The sequence below is a fragment of the Anabrus simplex genome, chromosome 2 (genome assembly GCF_040414725.1).
Source record: "Anabrus simplex isolate iqAnaSimp1 chromosome 2, ASM4041472v1, whole genome shotgun sequence".
Classification (NCBI taxonomy): domain Eukaryota; kingdom Metazoa; phylum Arthropoda; class Insecta; order Orthoptera; family Tettigoniidae; genus Anabrus; species Anabrus simplex.
This window is the reverse complement of record NC_090266.1, coordinates 587913279-587937704: the sequence shown is the minus strand read 5'-3', so window position 1 is coordinate 587937704 and position 24426 is coordinate 587913279. Positions and strand designations below refer to the sequence as shown.

Below are 24426 nucleotides of genomic sequence, written 5' to 3'. Positions count from 1 at the left end.
ACATATATCAATGATATGTGTAAAGAAGTGGAATCTGAGATAAGGCTTTTTGCATATGATGTTATTCTGTACAGAGTAATAAATAAGTTACAAGATTGTGAGCAACTGCCACGTGACCTCGATAATGTTGTGACATGGACAGCAGGCAATGGTATTTTGATAAACGGGGTTAAAAGTCAGGTTGTGAGTTTCACAAATAGGAAAAGTCCTCTCAGTTTTAATTACTGCGTTGATGGGGTGAAAGTTCCTTTGGGGATCATTGTAAGTACCTGGGTGTTAATATAAGGAAAGATCTTCATAGGGGTAATCACATAAATGGGATTGTAAATAAAGGGCACAGATCTCTATACATGGTTATGAGGGTGTTTAGCGTTGTAGTAAAGATGTGAACGAGAAGGCATATAAGTCTCTGGTAAGACCCCAACTAGAGTATGGTTCCAGTGTATGGGACCCTCACCAGGATTAATAGGGAATCTGAAATATTCCCTATGGGAATCAACATCTGTATCATTGTTGGCCAGGCAGGCATCAATTTTTGGAAATGAGACAAAGTCTTGCATAGTGCATTGGCACTGCTGGTGGCTCTAAGTAGCCTACACAGTGGCCTCTACGGTATGCACTAGGCATGCGTCTTGGTGGGTGTACTATGTACCAACTGATGAGCCAAACTTAGCACACTGGGGCGAAATGCTGGCAACCAGGAATGAGTTAGCTGGAAAATTTATAATGTCCTGTAACGGACCAACTATATTGGTATTATAAATTTACTCATTCGGGACAAATATTTCAGATTCCTTATGGGAATCAACATCTATATCATCTAAGACTAAACCCATTGAACAAGGCTTGTTTACCAATGTAAGCAAGCTCTTGATTCCTCTCTTTTTCAGTCATTGGGATTTCAAAGGCTCTGTTGACAAAACTATGATATGCAGATTTCTTGAGCGAATCAGTATGTAGAGAACTATTTTTAATTGTCATTGGCGTAAATGTAGGTTTCCTGTGTAATCCAAACTGAAATTGGTTTGCTGTCTGAGTTGTTTTAATGTCCAAAAAGTTAAGTGAATCTTCTTCTTCTTCCACCGTGAACTTTATATTTGGGTCCAGAGTGTTCAATATGTTCAAAATATTTTGACTATTATTAAGATCTTCGTTTATTATTGCGTATGTATCATCAACATATCGTAACCAAAAGTCAAGCCCCTTGGTATGGCCTACAATCCGAGAATGTAAAATTCAAAACAAAAATACATTTAATGACAATCGCATATTTTCTGCCGGTTACAGATCCTGTGCAAGCTACCCATTTAGACGAATTTGAACACATTGAAACTCCCAACACAACAGTGTATCTTCCAAAGGCAAATAAGTAAAAGCAAGATAAACAATCCAGTTTACGGACCTTTAGAACAAGTACGAAGTATTATACCTGGTGATAAGAAGCTGGACACTCAAAGGAAAACAACGTCCAACACACTCCAACTATACTCGGAGAAAAGTGGACCATATTTTTAAGCATATTCACATACTCTATAAGACATTTTAGCCATTTTAACTACCAATAAGTGTTTTTAATATGTTAGACGCTGAGTATCATTAAGCAACCACCTTCACCTCCGCACAATCCACAACCCCTCCCCCTCAACACTACCTTCTAAGATTGACTAAAGAACACACATGTGCTTACTTTTAATGTATTATCACCTAAGCTTTTGTTCGTACAGCTGATGATGACTGCAAAGCAGTTGAAACCTGTACTGTATTTGTTAATTTTCTTATAGATTTGCCATAGGCAAAGAGTAAAAAGTATTGATTAGGTGGAAAAACATTATTGTGTTTATTAGACTGTAGAAACTGGTAGAACACACGAAATACCTGATGTTTCAGAATAGGGTATGTGTTACTGCCTGCCAGCTTCAACAGTTTAAACAGTTTTTTTTTCCTCTTCCAAGAATTTTGAACTCATACAACTCATTTTGAATGCATCCCGTCCATTTTCACATTTTGCAAGTTGTTCCCTCAAATATTCTACCCTGGTTGAGATCTCAATACCATGATTTTCCAGATTAATTCCAGTTGGCCATGCAAAGGTATGAAGTAAGGTTGTGCACTTCTCTACAGTTTACTGAACCAAAAATCTTTCCTTCAAGTATCTGTCACTATGACTAATGACTAATCACCTTTTCTTTCTGCTAATCGACAGAACTACAACAGCTGAGCCAATTCACTTCAGCTGTATCTCTTTGAAAATGCCACTAATGGAGGTGTTTGTTTACAGGTGTATCTTCGTTTGGGCCAGGGGTAGTTCTGAGTAATTCCAGTGATGCTGCTGTCCTTTTTGCATGTAGTTCAATAGTGCTGAGATATAGCTGCTCAGTAGCTACTCCTAAATATGGGAGACATACTTCACAGTTTCTAAAAAATCCAGAAAAGTGAAGCATATGAACAAATGAGTGAGTTTTCTCAGACCTTTTGCCATTGGAGCTGCTTTATCTTTACTTGCAGTAATATTTTCCATATGCACAATGACACATTTCCAGTCAGTCACTAGAGCTGATACACTATCTTGCTAGCCACCGATCTTACAGTGTGCAAATACTGAAATTTCTGAACTCCCGTTTCACAGATTTAGTGTACTTTCCACTATATATGACTATGAAATAGCTGGTTCAATGACGTCATCTGTCATGGGGCTTTTGTTGCAGATTGATGGGTAGGAGAAGGAAAAAAATGTATGAAAAACCAGAAAAAGTTTGGGTTGCGAGGGACGAAACTTAGGTGCCAGTAGCAAAATCGCAGTCGCTGCAGTGACGAGGCGGCCAGCATTTCTGCATCCTCAGTCTAGGGAACAGTGATGACAGAGTATATGGGGCTGGAAGTCAAGTAAGGATGACAAAGTTGCTGGTGTTAAACTGTAGAAGTATTGTAAAGAAAGGCATAGAATTAAGTAATTTAATAGATATATATTTACCAGATAATGTAACAGGAGTTGAATCATGGCTGAGAGGTGATATTATAGATGCGGAAATTTTCTCCCAGAACTGGAGTGTTTCACAACTTACAAATTTCATAGTTGATTCTGTATTGACATTTACAATTTTAAAAATGAATTAATAACTAAATTATTGAGTAGCACATATTTAGTACTTACTAGGTGGAACCTTCATAATAAATTCTTTTTAAGAATTAATTTTTGAACTAGAGTGTTTATTGTAGAGGCAGTATAGGAATGGTAGGAAGGGGTTTATTTATACTAGTGAAAGGAGAATTTGCAAGTTATGAAAAAGTGAAGGATGGGAAATATCAAATTCTAGGTGTAAGGCTCATCTCTTAAAGATAATAGCCAACTTGATGTTTTTGATTTATACAGACCTGCAATGGGTCCTACTGGTGCAGATGCAGACTTATTTTATAAGATAACCAGCTGTGTGGGGAACTACACAGACACTAATGTTATTGAATTGGGTGATTTCCATTCACCAAAAGTCAACTCAGGGAATGAAATGCAAATTGAAGTGTAAAGAAGTGATGTATAAGCTGTACTGCTGCCCAGTACTAACATATACAGCAGAAACATTGACAAAAAGACAGGAAAATATAATTGAGGCCAGTGAAGTGTTGTTTTTTTTTTTTTTAATCTGACAGGAAATAGAAGAGAGGGCAGGCGTCAGGAAGGCATCAGAGTGGAAAAAGCTTTTCAACAGAATGGAGAGGGATAAACTTTAACAGTTTGGACATGTTAAAAGGAAGGAAGAGGGAAGGATGCCAAAGTTGATGAAGGAGACCCAGATAAGAGCAGGAAGTGCAGTAGGGAGACCTAGGCAAAGTTGGTTTAAAATGATCTAGTATAATTAGAAGAAAACCTGGATTGGAACACAGTTAAAGGGAACAATGGTGGTCGGATAGAGGAAGATGGAAAGGTGTCATAAACATATAAACATCTCAACTCTGCAGGAGCTGGATGAGGGAAATGATGATCAAAGGCTACAGCACAGAAATTGAAACTTTGACATATTTACAGTGTCAATGCAGCCCAATATCCTGGAATAAAACCATTATACTGTAGTTTTATTTTGAAGAAAGAAAGTCAGAATTAGAAATGAACACATTAGATGGACCTATGCAAATGAATTGAGTTACATGATGGTGCGTGTGATGAAAATAGATGAACATACTGTAGATTGGCAAGGAGATGATTGATGCTTGATATTAAGTGAAATAGTCATTAGCTTCTCATTCCAAGCTGCAGTGGAATCCTGGTCGATGTATGGAGGGTATTTTAGATGAAATATTGCACCCCCCTGGCTTGAATTTTGCTTAAAATGGGATGTCCTGTAGTTATAATCTTGAGTTGACCAATCATGCAAACCACAAACTTGCTTGTGTTTTTAAGGAGATGATGGATTCTCTGTGTTATGATTTCAAGGTACAAAGATGCATAATAACTTATAGTGCTTGCTGTAGAGGATTGTGGGAGATACTTTGTTTGTTCACAGAGTACTGATAGGGCACTGAAAGGTATTGTGTCCATAATGAAATTTAATACATGTATCATTTTATATATGTATATATTTCCTTTGTATAACTTCAAAATTGTTACAGTGCATTGTTACATTGTTTTTCAGTTTCTTCCCGAATGTACTTCAGCCACCAATTGCAGTAGTATGCAACACAGTCCATGGCTTTCTGGTTCGAATTGGGTTGTGCCGTCGTATGGTACCAAAGTACGACATGGTTGCACCATCAGGCATAACCATAAGTCTTCCTGGAATTGATCCTCATGATATGGAAAGAAGAAGGTTTGTATGTGTAGCTGGGATATTTTTTCATTGTACTGAGAAAAATGTCTCTTATTTAACCCCATCATCATCTTAGACTACACTACAGTGTTCTAGAACTCATACCATCAAGCAGTAATACAATTCATCTGCAGTCAAATACTCCCTTCGAGTATACCGAAGTTTGAATTCTGATTTTAGATGATCAGCAACAAACTGCATATTCCTTACAATTAGTTTGTTTATGGATGCTGGTGTACCATAGTCTGAAAAATGAAGACATTTGGAAATGAACTAAAAGGTGTTGACAATCATAAATTTGCTGAATGACAGTTGTGAAGTATGACTGAATAGTTGATCTCTCAGAATAGCTTGTTTTGGGTGAGTTAGCTGTGTGGTTTGGGGCACACAGCTGTGAGGTTGCGTCCGGGAGACAGTGGGTTCCAACCCCTCTGACAGCAGCCCTGAAGATGGTTTTATGTGGTTTCTCATTTTTACACCAGGCAAATGCTGGGGCTGTACCTTAATTAAGGCCATGGTCAATTCCTTTCCACTCCTAGGCCTTTCCTATCACATCATTGTCATAAGACCTATCTGTGTCGGTGCAACGTAAAGCAGAAAGAAAAAAAAAATGAATAGCTTGTGCATATAAGTACTAACAAATATACATTCACTTCATCTTCTGCCAAACTGACCCAATTTTTTCCTCCCGGAATGAGTGCACATATCTGTGTTAGAAATACTGCTAGCATTCCTGTTGATCTCAGTTACTGTGTGCTCGAATAAGTCATTAAAAAGACCTGGGAAGTCCAGTCCCATAAAAACATTAGGCATTTGCACTTTCAAGCCTGCTTCCCTATAAATGATTGTTTGTCAAGAACAGTAACACTCTTAACCTCTTAAGCGGGAAGTTTCCACTGTGAAAGAAACGTTCGTAGCGGGGAATATATTCTGACTGAAAATGAGTTAATTCGTTGCGCCCATTATCGTGATGTGGATGACACGTTACCTGATCACGCCCATTACTCTTCTGCAGATGACAAAGGAACTCATCCCGCCCATTATGCACTTCCACGAATGACTCCTGCCCATTCTGCGCTTCCATGAATAACTAAGGAACTCTTCCTGCACATTCTGCACGCGTGCCTTCACAGAAGAAGAGTTATCTAGCCCTGCCTGTTTTGACATACTGTATTTACTCATGTTTAGGCCCCTTTTTTCCCCACTTTTACAGCCAAAATTAGTAAAGGGGGATCCAATATTCGATAACCTCAAAATTTTGTGCGGCGAACACGACTCCTAGGTTATGAAGAGCTATAAATTGTACGTGTAAACATTCTATACGTACTATTATTTAACAAACTTGGAATGTATTTAAGTTATACTGGCTATTTTTGTCGGAAGGCAGTATTTCTAAATGTAAAAAGACAATAAATGGTGAACACAACTTTTAGGCATACGGTACATATGAAAGTCCATTTTAGATACTCATATCACGTCATTTGTTACATCTCATTAATTCCTCTGGTGAGGCTTACATCAGGAAGGGCATACGGCCGTAAAAACTCGCTACAAAGATTCGTCTCACTTCATAATCGATCCCGTAGAAGAAAGGGATAAGGGTATCACGTTATCATATAATTAAATATTGTTACAAAAGAACTTAATGGCCAGTCATTTGCCTCTGTCAGTTCAACAGTAGGCCTAGCACACAGTAAACCTGATCACTGGTTTAATTTGAATGATCGTCTTGCGCCGCGAACTTCCCTGCCTTGCTACCGGCGTGTCGGCATTCTAAGTGACATCATCTTCACTGCCATCTCTCGTCAGTCACATCAGCCATGCTTCATTCTCTTTGAGCCATACACTGCAATCAAGAGCATACGAGGTCCCGTCTTTTTGAACCTCTTAAAAATAATTTTATTCCCGACTATAGAGTCTAAACAGTGTAAATCTATTCCCAGATGGTCTCCCAGTTCATGTATATGTAGCAGAAGCCACTCCTTCCGAATAAAGCCGTGCTGTAGAAGGCACGCCAAACCATCAGCTGATAACTAGCGTATGTTACGAGTTGTACTTCCGAATGTAATACATAGTAACTGGAAACATTCTTTTGATAACTGTGGCTGTTGAAACACAGACCCTTATTTTTAAGTACATTTCATGCTTGTTCTCTGCATTTATTACATCAGGATTTGCGTAAACAGCTGTCCATGAGATAAGACAGACCACATTGTGTAGGTTAGGTATATTATCGCCCTGATTGTGCCAAAAGTTCAACGGAAAAATAAATAACAGGAAAATATACTGCATTTGTGGATATCGTAAGTTGTGATCTTCATTTCTGTGTTGACATTTAACCAATAATGTAGAGTTTGAGGGAGAGTTTGAAGAGTGTTATCAAACAATACAAGTGTTCCCAGTGTTCTGTGTACATGAACGCGCGACAGTTTAGACTAGATCTATGTCTTTATACTCTTTGCTTCATTGTGTGTATTTCATCCAGTCTTTTTCAGACAGAAACAGGACTATCAAATCCAAGAATGCTCTTAGAGAGCCAAGTTTTCCACACCATTATAAGTGTCCTTATTGTGTTTTGTATATATTTTCAATCCAGTACATGTAATTCCAGTGTTCCGTGTTCTATGAACACAAGACTGTTAGAGCCAGAACTGAGAACTTTCTAAGCTCCAAGTTCTCCTTGCGAAGTCTATGTTACATTTCTAGGTAATATCTATCAACTCAGTGATGTATTTCCAAGCAACCACCTGTAGGTGCATGGATTTTTCATTATGATGATTGTTATCAGTTTCCCCTTAATTTAATTTTCACCAAGAACTGATGATGACACCATGGAGTCGAAACCGGTCTTCTTATAATTGAATACATTTTTGTAATGTGTTGAATGGTGGAACATCCCTCAAACTTACATTAGTATTTGTGGATATCTAAAAGTGTGGCGGTAATGCGTTTTATTATCATAATGTTTAATTTCGTATGTTCGTTGTCTCTTTTTTTATTAACGCATACCCTAGTATGTTTTGTTTGGCGTCTCTGAAAATTGTTTAAAGTACGTGGGGACATAAAATTATTATTTGTTAGGTACGACAGCGAGTAAAACAATTGTTTTAATTGGATAGCTTTTATCACGCTTTAAACTTACTTCTCTCCAAATATATACCTTTATTGGCCCGAGTTAAGAGATATTAAACGACCACTTTTTTTAATGATCTCGCCTGCTGTATAAATAGCAACAATCACAAATATTTCTCAACTAAAGTAAACTTGTTTCCTCATCCCAAGGTGGTACAGTTCTTTTTAGACACACCCCCAGTGGAGGGGAGTTACATGTACCGCTTTTACCACATATCAACCTTCCTGCTATTCGTAAATCTCTGGCAGCACGGTACCGGGAATCAAAGTCAGACCCCCGAAAACAGCAACTAACTGTGCTAACCATTACGCTGGCGGACATTATTAACTACAAAACACAGACATATAGCATGACTGAGGCATACTTGCATTGCGCGGGTTGGACACGAAGCTAGGCCTATTCATCTATTTGTGCGACGTCATCAGAGCTGCAGTAGACCTACTCTACAGAGGCAGACATTTCTTAACTACGAAACACAGATGTGCCTCATGGATTCGATGCGTTTTCATTGCGTAGGTCGTATGGACTAAACTATTCACAAATTTGTGCGATGCCATCAGAGCTGCAATAAGACTTGTATCCGCTTCAAAGCGGAATCATCGTTCTCTGACGAATTACATTGCGGGGTCTTATAGGCGAGATTTCTTTTTCATTTTCTTCGTCTCGAAAAGCTGGGGGGGGGGGTCTAATACATGAGTAAATACGATAAATGTCTTACGACTGGTAGTCATCTGAAAATTTGCGTAACGGAACTTAGCGTCAAAAAATGTGTGACGATGGTGTAACCGTAGCAACTATGCAGACTATGTCTTATGACTGGTGGTCACCTGAAATTAGCAGCCATTGATGGATGGCAATGACCAAGAGACATTTTTACAGTATGATCATTTGATTTTTGCAATGGGAAAAATGGTTTGTTTTAATTTGCATTTGATAATTCAATATTTTATTTGACTTCTTGCAGCTACATTATGATACTATGTCTCACACTAAGTAACAACCAATAAAATAGTGCCGCTCTTGTAATGGAGTACATTATTATTATTATACTATATGAATTTTTCTTATAACAATATAGCAAGAAAAGCATGCGTGCTTGCATACATACATACATACATACATGCATGCATGTATGCGTACATCTCCATTATAGACCATTATGCTTTTCAGTGTTCAGTCTGCAGGCCTTTGTGAACTTATTAAATGATACTGCCACAATCCTCTATTTGCAATTAGTTGTGTGATCCCATTTAGTTCTATACCTCTTATCTTTAAATTGTTAGAAACTGAGTCTAACCATCGTCGTTTTGGTCTCTCTCTACTTCTCTTACACTCGATAACAGAGCCCATTATTCTCCTAGGTAACCTATCCTCCTTCACTTGCCTCACATGACTCCGTGACCAAAGCCGCTTTATGCATAGGGCTTCATCCATCGATTTCAGTCTTAACTTGGCCTCTGTCTCATTCTGATTACCCTCCTGCTATTGTTCCCACCTGTTTGTACCAGCAATCATTCTCGATACTTTTATGTCTGTTACTTCTAATTTACGAACAAGATCTCCTGAGTCCACTCTGCTTTCGCTTCCATAAAGCAATGTTTGAAAACAGATTGATATAAAGATAGTTTCGTCCGGGAGCCGATTTCCTTCTCACAGAATACTCTTGATCGCAACTGGGAGCTCACTTTAATGCACCTTGATTCAATGTCACTTACTATACTACCATCCTGGAAGAACACACATCCTAAATACTTGATGTTATCTACCTGTCCCAGCTTTGTATCGTCAATCTGACACGGAAGTCTCGGATTTCTTACCTACTGACATCAAAATAGTCTTGGAACGGCTGATTTTCATAACATATTCATTGCACATATTCATTGACTGCAGGCTTTCAACACATTCTGCCATTAAGATCATGTCGTCAGCATAGGCCAGACTGCTTGATATGTTTCCACCTAACTGAATCCCTGCCTGCCACTTTATACCTTTCAGCAGATGATCAATCTAAACTCTGAACAACAGAAGTGAAAGATTACAGCCCTGTAAGTACCTTGAGCCTAGAACTCATTCTACCGTCAGTTCTCTGTGCAGTCCAATTGTCAATTTGAATTCCTTTGATAGGTTTTAATAATCTACCCTTAATCCCATAGTCCTCCAGTACAGCGAACAACTTTTCCCTCGTTGCTCTTCAGGGTTGTTGCTCCTGGTTTTTTTTTACTCTTGTCATATTCCTTCTCTAGATATACGAAGCATAACCATAACTGTCTATTCCTCTCGTAAAGTTTTCCATTACCTGGCGCATACTGAAAATGTGATCCTGATTACACCCTCCTTTCTAAGATGCCTCTGAACACTTTGCCTGGTATACTGATCAATGAGATACCTTGAGAGTTTGTGCAATTCATCCTGTTCCCTTGCTTATAGATTGGTCCTATTTCTGCTCTTGTCCAATCAGAAGGTATCTTACTAACATTCCGTGTGAATCTTATTGCTCTATGAAGGCATTTCATACCTGCCTTCCCATTATATTTCACCATTTCAGGTCTAATTTCATCTATTCTTGCTGCTTTTGGCATTGGAATTTATTTACCATCCTCGCCACTTCATAAAGCACAATTTCACCAACGTCATTGTCCTCCTTCCCACGGGCTTGGTTGTTAGCGATATCACCAGGACGATTTCCTTTTACGTTCAGAAGATTTTCAAAATATTCCATCCACCTGTCCAGTGATTCCCTGGGATCTATTATGAGTTCACCTGAATTGCCCAAAACACTATCCATTTCCTTTTTCATTATTACTGTCCAGAAAGATCTCCCTGCTGCATGACCTAGCCTTTCTATGTTATTACCAAAATCTACCCATAACTTCTTTTTTGGATTCAAAAACTATTTGTTTCACTCTGTTTCTTACATCTACATACAATTCCCTGTCTGCATCAGCCCTTGTTTGGAGCCGTTTCATATCCGCCTTCTTTTATGTCACAAGCTGCTCTCACTTCATCATTCCACTAAGATGTTTTTTTTTTTTCCCCCATTATTACACACAGCTGTTCCTAGGCATTCCCTTGCTGTTTCTACTACAGCGTCCCCGTATACCATGATGCATCCACAAAGACGCACACAAGATGCTATCACTTGTGCACACTGTTTTTATTTACAATTTATTTCCACATTACACACACATCAATATACCACCTTTTTTAACAACTGCATATCACAAAGAATAAGAATAAGACTGCAACAGATGCATGTCTACTACCAACTCAACAAAACCAATTCGCATACTTCAAACACTCACTACCATGACTTCCACACAAGTCTCATCAAAGCAACTCCTGTTAAACAACAACTCTCACCGACAAGACTTCCTCTTTATATACGTTGCCTGGCCAGGCTTCTAGAACGATATAAGATAACATGTTTTTCTCGTAAATTTGAGAGTCTCCAATTGCCTAGTTACATGTAAAGAAGTTTCTACAACTATCTAGTGCCACGTTATTCTGGATATTACAGTGTATTTCACAATGTTACCTTGGATTATACATCATATATACACAGGTAATAATAAATTATATACTATTAATTATGTGTTCTTGCATTAAATAAACTCATATTAATCTATATATATATAAAATAACATGTCCTGACTGACTGACTGACTGACTGACTGACTGACTGACTGACTGACTGACTGACTGACTGACTGACTGACTGACTGACTGACTGACTGACCGACCGACCGACCATCGCCGAGCCAAAACTACTGGACATAAAGAAATGAAATTTTGAGGATACATTTATATTACAATGTAGGTGCTCGCTAAGGGAGGTTTTATGGATATTCCATCGCTAAGGCGGTAAAAAGGGGGGTTAATTTTTAAAATGAGTGTATCTATATCTCAAAACTTCAAAAGTTTACAGATGTAAAAATTGGTATTTAGAATTTCCTTTAAAAATAAAGAAACAACATATTTTTTTTTGTTTTTGAAAAATCCCAATAGGAGGGGTGAAAAGGGTGGAAAAAGGGTAGAATACCTTTAATGAGTATGCTTATATCTCTGAAACTGAAGATATTACAGACCTGAAATTTTTAAAATGAGTGTATCTATATCTCAAAACTTCAAAAGTTTACAGATGTAAAAATTGGTATTTAGAATTTCCTTTAAACATAAAGAAACACGTATTTTTATGTTTTTGGAAAATAAAAGAATGGGGGTGAAAAGGGGGTTGATTTTTTAAAATGAGTGTATCTGTATCTCAAAACATTAAAAGCGTACAGATATAAAAATCGGTATTTAGAATCTCCTTTAAAAATAAAGAAACACATATTTATTTGTTTTTGGAAAATCCCAATAAGAGGGGTGAAAAGGGTGGAAAAAGGGTTGAATACCTTTAATGAGTATGCTTATATCTCTGAAACTGAAGATATTACAGACCTGAAAATTGGTATTTGGTATCTCCTTTAAAAATAAAGAAACATTTTGAAAATCCAATTAATGGGGGTTAAACAGGAGTGACTAATTGGGGTGAATTTTTAGAAAGACTATATCTACAGTATATATCAGAAACGTAAAATGTTACAGACGTAAAAACTGGTATTTGGAATCTCCTGTAAAAGTAAAGAAGGTGATTTGTTTTTGGAAACTTCACTTAAGGGGAACTAAAAAAGGGGTGAAATTTTAAAATGAGCATTTCTACTGTATATCTCAAAAACTTAACATGTTACAGAATGAAAATGGTATTTTTTATCTGTATTGAAAATAAAGAAATATGTATTTTTTGTTTATGGAAATCCACTTAAAGGTGGGGGGGGAAATTGAAATATTAGTTGAATTATTTGTATGAAGATACTATTATCTCAAAAACAAAAGATTTTGCAGATGGAAAATTGGTATTTGGAATCTCCTTTAAAAGTGAAGAAACACGTATTCTCGGAAAATCCAATGAAGGGGAGGGGGGGGGGTGAAAGAATTGAATAATTAATTGTGTGAGGATACCTACATCTAATAAAAACTAAAGTTGTTACAGACGTGAAAGTCTGTATTTGGATCTCCTTTAAAAACAAAGAAAAAAGCGTTTTTGTGGGAAAACATCTTGGGTGGTGAGGGTGAAAAGGAGTTGAATTCCTTTTATGAGGACACACATCTCAAAAACGGAAGATGTTAAAATCATGGTCATTGGTATTTAGAAGATCCTTTACTATTAAAGAAACAAGTATTTTTTTAACGGGAAATTCACTTAAGGGGGAGGGGGAGTGTGAAAGGAAGTGAAAAAAAAAAAGCATATTCTTTTTATAGGGATATCTCAGAACTGAAGGTAACAGACGTGAACATTGGTATTTGGAATTTCCTTTAAACATAAGGAAACATGCCTTCTTTTTTGGGGGGGAGGTGGTAAATCAACTTAACGGCGGTAGGGTGAAAAAGGAGTTGAGACCAATTGATTTTACTGTTTATAATGTACTAATTCTGTTCGTAAACTGATCATTTTTCATCTTTCCTGGGTTCGTTTTCCAGAACCATCTTTTCCTTTGGAGAACATAAAGTTAGATTACAGTAGATTCTCCTAGCATATAAAGAAAAATTTAAACACATCTGAAATAAGGGATAGGAATGATATTGACCATGCAATCGTTCACCTCTATAATAAGGTCAATTATTCCTCGGAAGTATATCATTCGTATCACCAGAAATCCTGCGCACTTGCCTACGCGCGACTTCGGTGCTGGTCACATTGTCAGCAATGACAATGGCAGCAGATTTAATTTACCGCCAAGTAGCGGTCTTGCATCTTGCTGTGGTGTCCAGAACATCAATAATAATAATAATAATAATAATAATAATAATAATAATAATAATAATAATAACCTAAATTAAATAATATCACCCAACCTAATAATAATAATAATAATGTTCTGGACCGTCGTCAAAATGTGCGGACCGGGCTGGAAACATTCCTTGGCGGGGTAATGACTACGAATGCAGTCCTGCCGTGGGTTCAGTACCGCCAAGGCACCCAAGACGACACCACGCCAGATCGCTTCAAGGATTAGATCCATATTAAAAATGCTTATAGGAACAGATAGCAAAGATTTAGGGACCCAACTAACCGGGTGAAATACCTGGACCTAGCCGGGGAAGTATGAAAACGATTGCTGGAAAGAAAGATTGAAAAATGGGAGTAACTTTGCCGTTATCTTTCAGAAAATGAGTCAGATCACGAATTTTGGTGGATTTTCTCAGAAAGAGAGTCACACCACAAATTTCGGCGGATTATATATAAAACGTTAATCATTCAATTATAAATTTCAGTATAATACCATAGCGAAGCACGGGTATCTTGCTAGTATATATACAATAGAGGTTTCATGGCATAATCTCAAATACGATCGTCCGTACATAATTATGTAAATAATAACAGTACTAATAAATGGATGTAAACCCTTCATATTCATACCTCACAAGTCATGATAATAATGATGATGATGATGATCATAATAATAATAATAATAATAATAATAATAATAATAATCAATATTTGCATTATTTACCCATTATTTACCCATGGGTTTCCAAGTTATATTAGCCTATTAGACTTGAATCAACCACCCGTTCTCTTTCTATATCCTGAACCTTCTTACTGTCCATTGTTTGGAACTTTTCTCTTATCATATCCATGTACTCCTAATTTCCTCATCCTGGAGATTTTCTTCTTGTATTCATCTGCAGACAGATTTTACTTTCTCTGTCCTAGGTCTAGAGATACCTTGTTCAAAACAGATCAGATAGTGGACGGTATCATCGAAAAATCCTTGGGGAAAACCCGCCTGAATTCAAAGTCAGTTAATATATAGTTTGTATGGACCTGGTGCCATTACCTCCCATGTGTAGCGGTGAATAACATATGCTTGAAGAGAAGATATTTGTAACTAATTGCCCATTAGCATTATCCAATCCTTTTTTTTTTACAATTTGTGTTATGTCGCACCAACACATATAGGTCTTATGGCGATGATGGGATAGGAAAGAAGTGGGCAGGAAGGAGCCGTAGCCTGAATTAAGGTACAATTCCAGCATTTGCCTGGTGTGAAAGTGGGGAATCTACAGAAAACCATCTTCAATGAGTCTCTATTTATACTGGTTCAAAAGCAAGCTCAGTGTGAGTTTCACCACTTGTGTAATCCTCTCTATCCATAGAACTGTCATCTAATTTTTTATCTGAATCATGAGATGAAGAATGGGTTCATCCAAAAGAACATGCTTAGCAATTATACACAGAAAAAAGTGCAATGAAATATTGGCGCAGCATGTCTGGAACGTATTAACTTCTATAAAGCAGTCATAGAACTACACTCTCAGCAACAAAAAGTGTTGAGATAACACATCCCACCCAGCAGATATGTTTTCGAAGGCTCTAGACGAGTTAAGTCGTCATTACCTGATGAACAACTATTGGTAGACAAGTTAACTCATCGTGCCTGGCTAAGAGGTCTTATGACCTTATGGTCGTATACCAATCACCCTTTCATATCCTTCAGAATTTTAAAGTACCTTAATACGAATTATCATTTCTGCCACCTGATGCCGGTAAATGAATCTCACTATTATTGCCTTCTTCCATATCACTGCCGTCACTTTCAAGTTCGCTGCATTCACTTACACTTTCACTTTCACTAGAATCATAACCTGTATGATCTTCTCACAGCGAAGACAAAATACCATTCGACAAAGCCACAGTGCAAACAAATATAGTAGAACCTCAATTATACGTTCCCGGAAGCTACGTTTTCCCGTATTATTTGTTCAAATTACGTGGTCCTGCGAGCATCCTAATTAAATAACGTTGTAAAAATCCCACATTACCCGTTCATTGAAGAAACGATTTCCTGTATCAACCGTCCAGAAATTTCAGTCCCATCAACGCTCTAACCTCAATCGCATGTTTTTCAAGAAACTGTATCTCATGAAAGGATGGCTACGTCACACTTACGGATCTTGGTGTTAACGTCCCGTCATTGCGGTATTTTTAGGAAGTACTGTACCAGAAAAGCGATCGGCGGTGAACTTGCATAAGGGACCATCTTGGCATCCCATTCAGGTGGTACTGTTTAGAGAATCGAAATCATAAAGCAGAGTGTGTCCACAACAATTAGAAAGAGACAGAGCGCATTTTGACAGCTCTACTTGAAGACGGAACAAGTTTCTTCAAATGTTCGTACTTGCAAAACGTCTACATTGTGTCCAGGGTTAGATGTTTATTTTTATTTTACTTTTTTCAAGTGTATCGCCGAACAGGTTTTCGGCACTTCCCTCAGGGCACTGTATAGTCACTGAGCTTTCAGGCAGGAATAGAAACTGCTCCTACTTAAGTAACTCAAATTTAGTATTTTAATATTATCGTATACGATTATGTTATCGAGACCAGAATATATGTTGCACCTTACATACATAAAGCCATGCAAGGTTTTGGCACTGCCTATTACTGTTTTGGTCCTGATATAAGACTGGACATTTCAAGTTTTTGTGTTAAAATGTTACCGTGTAAAAACCGCAGTCTGTGCACGTTACATTTAAAAACGGTATCGTTTCGCACTCGTACTGACTAGTACAGCGAGCATGCTTTCCAGCTGAGCTCAAGGTCGTGAATAACCGTAATTTCGGAAGTTTTGATATTTTTTCTTTCCAGTTTGATTGTGATTAGTTCGGTCAGAATTGAATATAATGCATTCCAGAACTTGAGAATCGATATTTACATTCGAAACCATATTCTCGAGTTCAACATAACCTTTAAAAGTCAATGTAGGGCTAATTTACGTGGTACAACATTTCCATAAACTGACTATGAACAGTATGGTGACCAAATTACAATGGAAGATTTTAGAAAAGGAGATTTCGTCATCATGTTGGGCGCTTTTGTATCCAATGTGCTTTATTTTCTTAGATTAAAGAATTAGAAACTACTTGTGATCAGTAGTTGTTTGGCTGGGTTATAGGTTTTTCGAACAGTTTGACTGATCAAAGTTGCTGAACTGAAAGAAGTTTTCAGAGGAAACTGATGAAGTTTCCCTGGTAAAACTGAATGTAAAGTTTCGAGATTTTTATGTTGCGTGCCGGTAATTAATGTTTGAAGCCGGCCCCGTGGTCGAACTTGCTTGCCCCTCACGCGGAGAGCCCGGTTTCGATTCCCGGCCAGGTCAGGCAATTTTACATGAATATGAGGGCTGGTTCCAGGTTCACTCATTCTACTATTACTATTAATTGAGGCGCGTTTTAATGGTGAGATGGCAACCATGGTCTAGAGAGCCAGGAATAACTACCGAGAGGATTCGTCACAGTGATTATGCGTCACCTCGTCATCTGCAGGCCTTCGGACTGAGCAGCGGTCGCTTGGTAGGCGGAAGGCCCATAGGGGCTGTAGTTTGGTTTGGTTTGGTTTGTTTTAGGGGTGTTTCTAAGATTATAAGTAGCCTATACAAATTTCTTTTTTTTTGGTGATGTTTAGCGAAATTGTTGATGCTTCATTCATTCCCTGATTTTCCATCTTCCTGTGTTGTACGTTTTTTTTTCCGTGGTCCCTCCAAAAACGGAGAATCGAGGTTCCACTGTAGTAGCTTGTGATGTTTGTTTGTCTAGTTAGACCTTACATTGAAGATGATAAACTGTAGCAGCAATGTTGCAAAGAGCATTTCTGTTTCCAGCAATATTCTAGTTGTATTTGCATGCAAATGAAGCCATAAATGCAAGTACTGTATGTACATGCCCAAGTGCACTTGCGCTGAAACCTTGCTGGGAGCTGGAGTACGTATTAGGGCTGACAGTGAATAAGTTAATACTCTTTACATCTCTCCTGTTACTGACTACATTTACTTTGTATTAAAACAATTGAAATTGTGGTGCCAACTTCACTCAGGTACCAATATATTTTTACTTCCTGAAATAACTATTATTTCCTTAAAACTTCACTGCCAACGGTAACGACATACCTGCCAAATATTCCGGTTTTTCTGTTAAATGTACAGATTTTGAGTGTGTTTTAGTGTTGTACAGATGAACAACGTTATTGTACGGATTTTGAATATCCACTCTTGTTTTCGCTTTCTGCATTCAAATCGTACTTTCAATAGTAGCTGGTAATACAAGGTGCAGTGTTTGAAATTCGACCGGTAAATGTATCGATAGTCACATTATTGATTATCGCCATGCTTTTGTCACCTGTTCGACCTCAACTGCTACTTCATTCACTGAGATGTTCCCAAACAAGTAGCAGACTGTAATTTTGGAGAAAAGAAATCAATGAAAAGTAGCAGGCTGTGAATTTATATATAACAGCTTTAGTAACTTTATCGTGTTTCGTAGCAGCTGAAAGGCTTTGTTTGTGTGTGGGTGTAGTAACATTGGGGGTAGTTCTGAAACTTGTGGAATTTTGTGGCGAATTTGTAAGCAATTTAGTAATTTTAGTGGTGTTCGTAATGAGTTCAACTAAGAAACAATATCATCAATCTTTTAGGGAGGCATATTCTGCTTAATTTCCTTGTTTTATACGATCACGGAAAGGCAAAGTATTTGCATTCTGTTCCATATGCTCGTGTGATATAAACGTTTCTCACGCAGGAAGAACAGAATTACTAAATCACATTAAATCTGTTAAACATGTCTCCAATACAAAATTTAACCCTTGCCAAGCGGATAAGTTTTTGCTTGTGAGCATAAATTTTTTTTATTCTTAACACACATGAAAATGCAAATATATAAGTACTCTAAGGTTTATTAAGTCATTCATACCTGATTTCAGGAGGTCAGCTTGTAGGTATCTATGTGTGTGTTTGAGTCATCAGTCCATAGACTGGTTTGATGCAGCTCTCCATGTCACCCTATCCTGTGCTAACCTTTTCATTTCTTCATAACTACTGCATCCTACATCTGCTCTAATCTGCTTGTCATATTCGTACCTTGGTCTACCCCTACCATTCTTACCGCCTACACTTCCTTCAAAAACCAACTGAACAAGTCCTGGGTGTCTTAAGATGTGTCCTATCATTCTATCTCTTCTTCTCGTCAAATTTAGCCAAATCGATCTCCTCTCGCCAATTCGATTCAGTATCTCTTCATTTGTGATTCAATCTATCCATCTCGCCTTCAGCATTCTTCTGTAACACCACATTTCAAAAGCTTCTATTCTCTTTCTTTCTGAGCTAGTTATCGTCCATGTTTCTCTTCCATACAATGCCACGCTCCACACGAAAGTCTTCAAACACATCTTTCTAATTCCTATATTAATGTTTGAAGTGAGCAAAATTTCTTTTCTTAAGAAAGCTCTTCCTTGCTTGTGCTAATCTGCATTTTATGTCCTCCTTACTTCTGCCATTGTTAATTATTTTACTACCCAAGTAACAATATTCATCTACTTCCTTTAAGACTTCATTTCCTAATTTAATATTTCCTGCATCACCTGCCTTCGTTTGACTGCACTCCGTTACTTTTGTTTTGGACTTATTTATTTTAATCTGTACTCCTTACCCAAGACTTTGTCCATACCATTCAGCAGCTTCTCGAGATCATCTGCAGTCACAGATAAAATAACAATATCATTGGCAAATCTCAAGGTTTTGATTTCCTCTCCTTAGATTGTGATTCCCTTTCCAAATTCCTCTTTGATTTCCTTTACAGCCTGTTCTATATAAACATTGAAAAGGTGGGGGGTAAACTGCAGCCTTGCCTCACTCCTTTCTGGATTGCTGCTTCTTTTTCGAAGCCCTCCATTCTTATCACTGTGGACTGATTTTTATACAGATTGCAAATAATTCTTCGTTCTCGGTATCTGATCCCAATCACCTTCAGAATCTTGAATAGCTTGGTCCAATCAACATTATCGAATGCCTTTTCTAGATCTACAAATGCCATGTACGTGGGCTTGACCTTCTTGATTCGATCCTCTAAGATGAGACATAAAGTCAGGATTGCTTCACGTGTTCCTACATTTCTTCTGAAGCCAAATAGATTTTCTCCCAACTCAGCTTCAACTTGTTTTTCCGTTCTTCTGTAAACAATACGTGTTAAAATTTTGCAGGCATGAGATACTAAACTAATAGTGCGATAATTTTCACACCTGTCAGCACTGGCTTTCTTGGGAATAGGTATGACAACATTCTGCTGAAAATCGGATGGGACTTCTCCTGTCTCATACATCCTACACACTAAATGGAATAACCTTGCCATGCTGGTTTCTCCTAAGGCAGTCAGTAATTCAGAGGGAATGTCATGAATTCCAGGTGCCTTGTTCCTATTTAGGTCGCTCACAGCTCTGTCAAACTCCGACCTCAAAATTGGGTCTCCCATTTCATCAGCATCGACAGCCTCTTCTTGTTCCAGAACCAAATTCTCTACATCTTCACCTTGATACAACTGTTGGATATGTTCCTGCCATCTTTCTGCTTTGTCTTCTTTCCCTAGAAGTGGCATTCCATCTGAGCTCTTAATGTTCATAACCTAGATTTCCTTTCTCCAAAGATTTCCTTGATTTTCCTGTATGCAGCATCGACCTTTCCTAGAACCATACAACCTTCGACATCCTTGCATTTCTCCTTTAGCCACTCTTCCTTAGTTACCTTGCACTTTCTACCCACTTCATTCTTTAATCACCTGTATTCTTTTCTGCCCTCTTCATTTCTAGCATTCTTGTATTTTCGTCGTTCATCAATCAGGTCTAGTATCTCCTGAGTTATCCACTGATTCTTATTTGATCTTTTCTTCCTTCCTAACATTTCTTCAGCAGCCCTGCTGACTTCATTTTTCACGACTGTCCACTCTTCCTCTATTGTGTTTCCTTCAGCCTTCTCATTTAGTCCTTTTGCAACATGTTTTTTGAAACAATCCCTCACACTCTTTTCTTTCAACTTGTCTAGATCCCATCTTTTGCATTCTTTCCTTTCTTCAATTTCTTCAGCTTCAGATGGCATTTCATGACCAACAAGTTGTGGTCAGAGTCCACGTCTGCTCCTGGGAAAGTTTTGCAATCCAACACCTGGTTTCTGAATCTCTGCCTAATCATAATGAAGTCTATTTGATACCTTCCAGTGTCTCCTGGTCTCGTCCACGTATAAAGCCGTCGTTTGTGGTGTTTGAACCAAGTATTGGCAAGGACTAAATTATGATCAGTGCAGAATTCAACTAGCCGACTTCCTCTTTCGTTCCTTTGTCCCAATCCGAATTCCCCTACCTTCTCTTCCTTGGCCTACCACTGCATTCCAGTCTCTCATCACAATTAGATTCTCGTCACCTTTTACATATTGTATTAAATCTTCTATCTCTTCTTATGTTCTTTCGATTTCCTCATCATCCGCTGAGCTAGTGTTCATATAGACCTGCACTATTGTGGTGGGCATTGGTTTGGTGTCTATCTTGACGACAATAATTCTTTCACTATGCTGGCCATTGTAGCTTACCTGCTGCCCTATTTTCTTATTCATTATTAAACCAACTCCTGCATTTCCTCTGTTTGATTTTATGTTGATAATTTGGTAGTCGTAAGCCTTCGTGGCTCAGGCAGCTGTACACCGGCCCTTCACTGCTGGATACCGTGGTTCAAATCCCGGTCAGTCCATGTGAGATTTGTGCTGGACAAAGCGGAGGCAGGACAGGTTTTTCTCAGGGTACTCCGGTTTTCCCTGCCATCGTTCATTCCAGCAATACACTCCAATAGCATATCATTTCATTAATCATTCATTAATCATTGCCCCAGAGGAGTGCGACAGGCTTCGGCAGCCGGCACATTTCCTATCCTCGCCGCTAGATGGGAGCTCCATTCATTCCATTCCTGACCCGGTCGAATGACTGGAAACGAGGCTGTGGATTTTCATTTTCAATTTGGTAGTCACCTGACCAGAAATCCTGTTCTTCCTGCCAGCGTACTTCACTTATACCAACTACGTCTAACTTTAGTCTATCCATCTCCCTTTTCAGATTTTCTAATCTACCACAACGATTCAAACTTCTAACACTCCACGCTCCGGCTCGCAGAATATCAGTAATCATCTCCCTGATGATCGCCCCCTCTCGTTTAGTCCCCACCTGGAGATCCGAATGGGGGACTAGTTTACCTCCAGAATATTTTACCCAGGAGGAAGCCATCGTCAGTACATCATTCATACAGAGAGAGCTGCATGTCCTCGGGAGTTAGTTACGGCTGTAGTTTCCCGTTGCTTTCAGCCGTGTATCAGTATCAACGCAGAGAAGCCATGTTGAGTATTATTACAAGGCCATATCAGTCAATCATCCAGACTGCCGCCCTTGCAACTTCCGAAAGGCTGCTACCCCCCTTTCGATGAACCATTCCTTAGTCTGGTCTCTCAACAGATACCCATCCGATACGGTTGCATCTGCGGCTCGGCTATCTGCTTCATTGTGACACGCAAGCCTCCCCACCGCGGCAAGGTCACATGGTTCACAGGGGAGGAGGTATCCATATAATCTTGAAAAAATAAATCCTTAACTGCTGGTTATAGTGCAAAAATGGCACAATGCAAATTAGTCTCGATTAAGATCACTAAACAACTGAGCTGTAATTCACTTTCTACCCTACTTCATAAATTACTATGACTACTGCTATAAATATTGAACTGGCAAACTCACTAATAAACATGTACAGTAACATCTGACTAGTACTTATGATACAATTTTATACACATGTTGTTGAGTCTTCCCTGACAGTTTAGAAACTTCCACTTGTGTGATACATTTCACAGCATGTATCAGGGTGTAAGAATGGCTTTGCTGTGCAAATTTTACAATAATAAATGGTTTGTTTTCTTACTTTTTGGGCCTTACAGACAACACAGGCCACAGAATCCTTTTTTCATCGTCTGTGTCTGCTCTGTCACTTAGGTTATTTTCGCAATCACTTGCAGTGATTTCCTTTTCCTCACTTTCCCACTCATTATCACTTATTTCCAGGTATCCATCATCACTATTTAATAATTGTGACTCTATTTCACTCTCGTTTTGAATATATTTCCGTGACATAGCATCTAGAAAAGGCAAAACACAAACTTTCACAGTGTCAACAAACTTATATGATGTACATCGGCATAGAAGCTGCGCTTTGGAAGAAACACCTTTTTTAATTCGAAATCCCTGTATTTAGCCCAAATAAAGGCACTGTCTATACACTCCTGGCATCTATCGGGTAATATTTCAACCCTAAGAGAAAACATACAGTCGCAAAAGCTCGTAACTCAAAATTCTGGATAAACGCATCTGTCGCTCGCGCGGAAGCAGACGGGTTCCGGATAAAGACATGTAACGCTTGGCTAACGTTAAGAATGGCAGTCAGAAAATTACTTTTTTTACCTCTTCTGGAGCCGACCATCATATAGCAAGAACGGAATGCTTGTTCACTTAATTTTTAATTGAACATAATATCCCGTTAGCTGCTGCCGATCATGCTGGTTCTCTATTTAGGAAAATGTTTCCAGGTTCAGAAATTGCAAACAAATATGGCTGTGGTCGTACAAAAACCACACACATTTTGAAAGAAATGGCTACAGATTCAAGAAGTGAACTCGTTGGTTGAATGCAACATGAACCATTTTCTTTAGCTACGGATGGGAGCAATAATAGTAATGCCAGGCTTTACCCTATTGTCGTCACCTGTTTTGTGGCAAAGCAGGAAAAGGTAGATAGCTCAGTGTTGTCTTTCCCAGCCTTGGTGGGTGATTCAACGGGACATAATATTGGTAATTGGGTAATTTCACAGTTAGAGTTTTACAAAATACCAATTCAAAATTGTGTAGTAGCATTGTGTTCTGAAAATGCTCTAGTCATGATTGTAAAGAAGAATGAAGTTGCTACTGTTTTAAGGGAAGCACAGTCATCTTGTCTTCATACTTGGTTGCTCATGCCATTTGAATAACTTGGCTGCTGAGTAAGAGTGTAAGCAGTTTGCCTGTTAAAGTTGATGAACTATTAGTCAACATCTTCTATTATTTAGAAAAGAGTTGTAAGAGGAAGGAACGCCTTAAGAAAGTCCAAGACCGAGCTCGACAGCTGCAGTCGCTTAAGTGCGGCCAGTATCCAGTATTCGGGAGATAGTAGGTTCGAACCCCACTGTCGGCAGCCCTGAAAATGATTTTCCGTGGTTTCCCATTTTCACACCAGGCAAATGCTGGGGCTGTACCTTAATTAAGGCCACAGCCGCTTCCTTCCCACTCCTAGCCCTTTCCTGTCCCATCGTCGCCGTAAGACCTGTGTCGGGAGCATAACATGTCCCACAAATTACTTGTCTATTAATTATGATATTTTAAATGTGACAACATTATAATGTATTGAACAGGTGGATTACAATAAAAACTTTTGTTATTGCAAATAACAGATTTCAATATGGATTAAAACACGAGATTAATCACTTAAAGTATCCAGTATTCGGGGGATGATAGGTTCGAACCCCACTGTTGGCAGCCCTGAAGATTTTTTTCCGTGGTTTCCCATTTTCACACC

At 38.4% G+C, this 24426-nt stretch overlaps 1 protein-coding gene across 1 annotated transcript in view; it reads left to right on the top strand.

The window, feature by feature from the left end:
- The window catches only part of LOC136864237 (transmembrane protein 115), an 83023-nt gene that overhangs the window by 40050 nt on the left and 18547 nt on the right, over nucleotides 1-24426 (top strand). The window contains exon 2 of the mRNA XM_067140972.2: nucleotides 4626-4799. Coding sequence (XP_066997073.2) covers nucleotides 4626-4799 — 174 coding nt within the window. The remainder of the gene's footprint in view (nucleotides 1-4625; nucleotides 4800-24426) is intronic.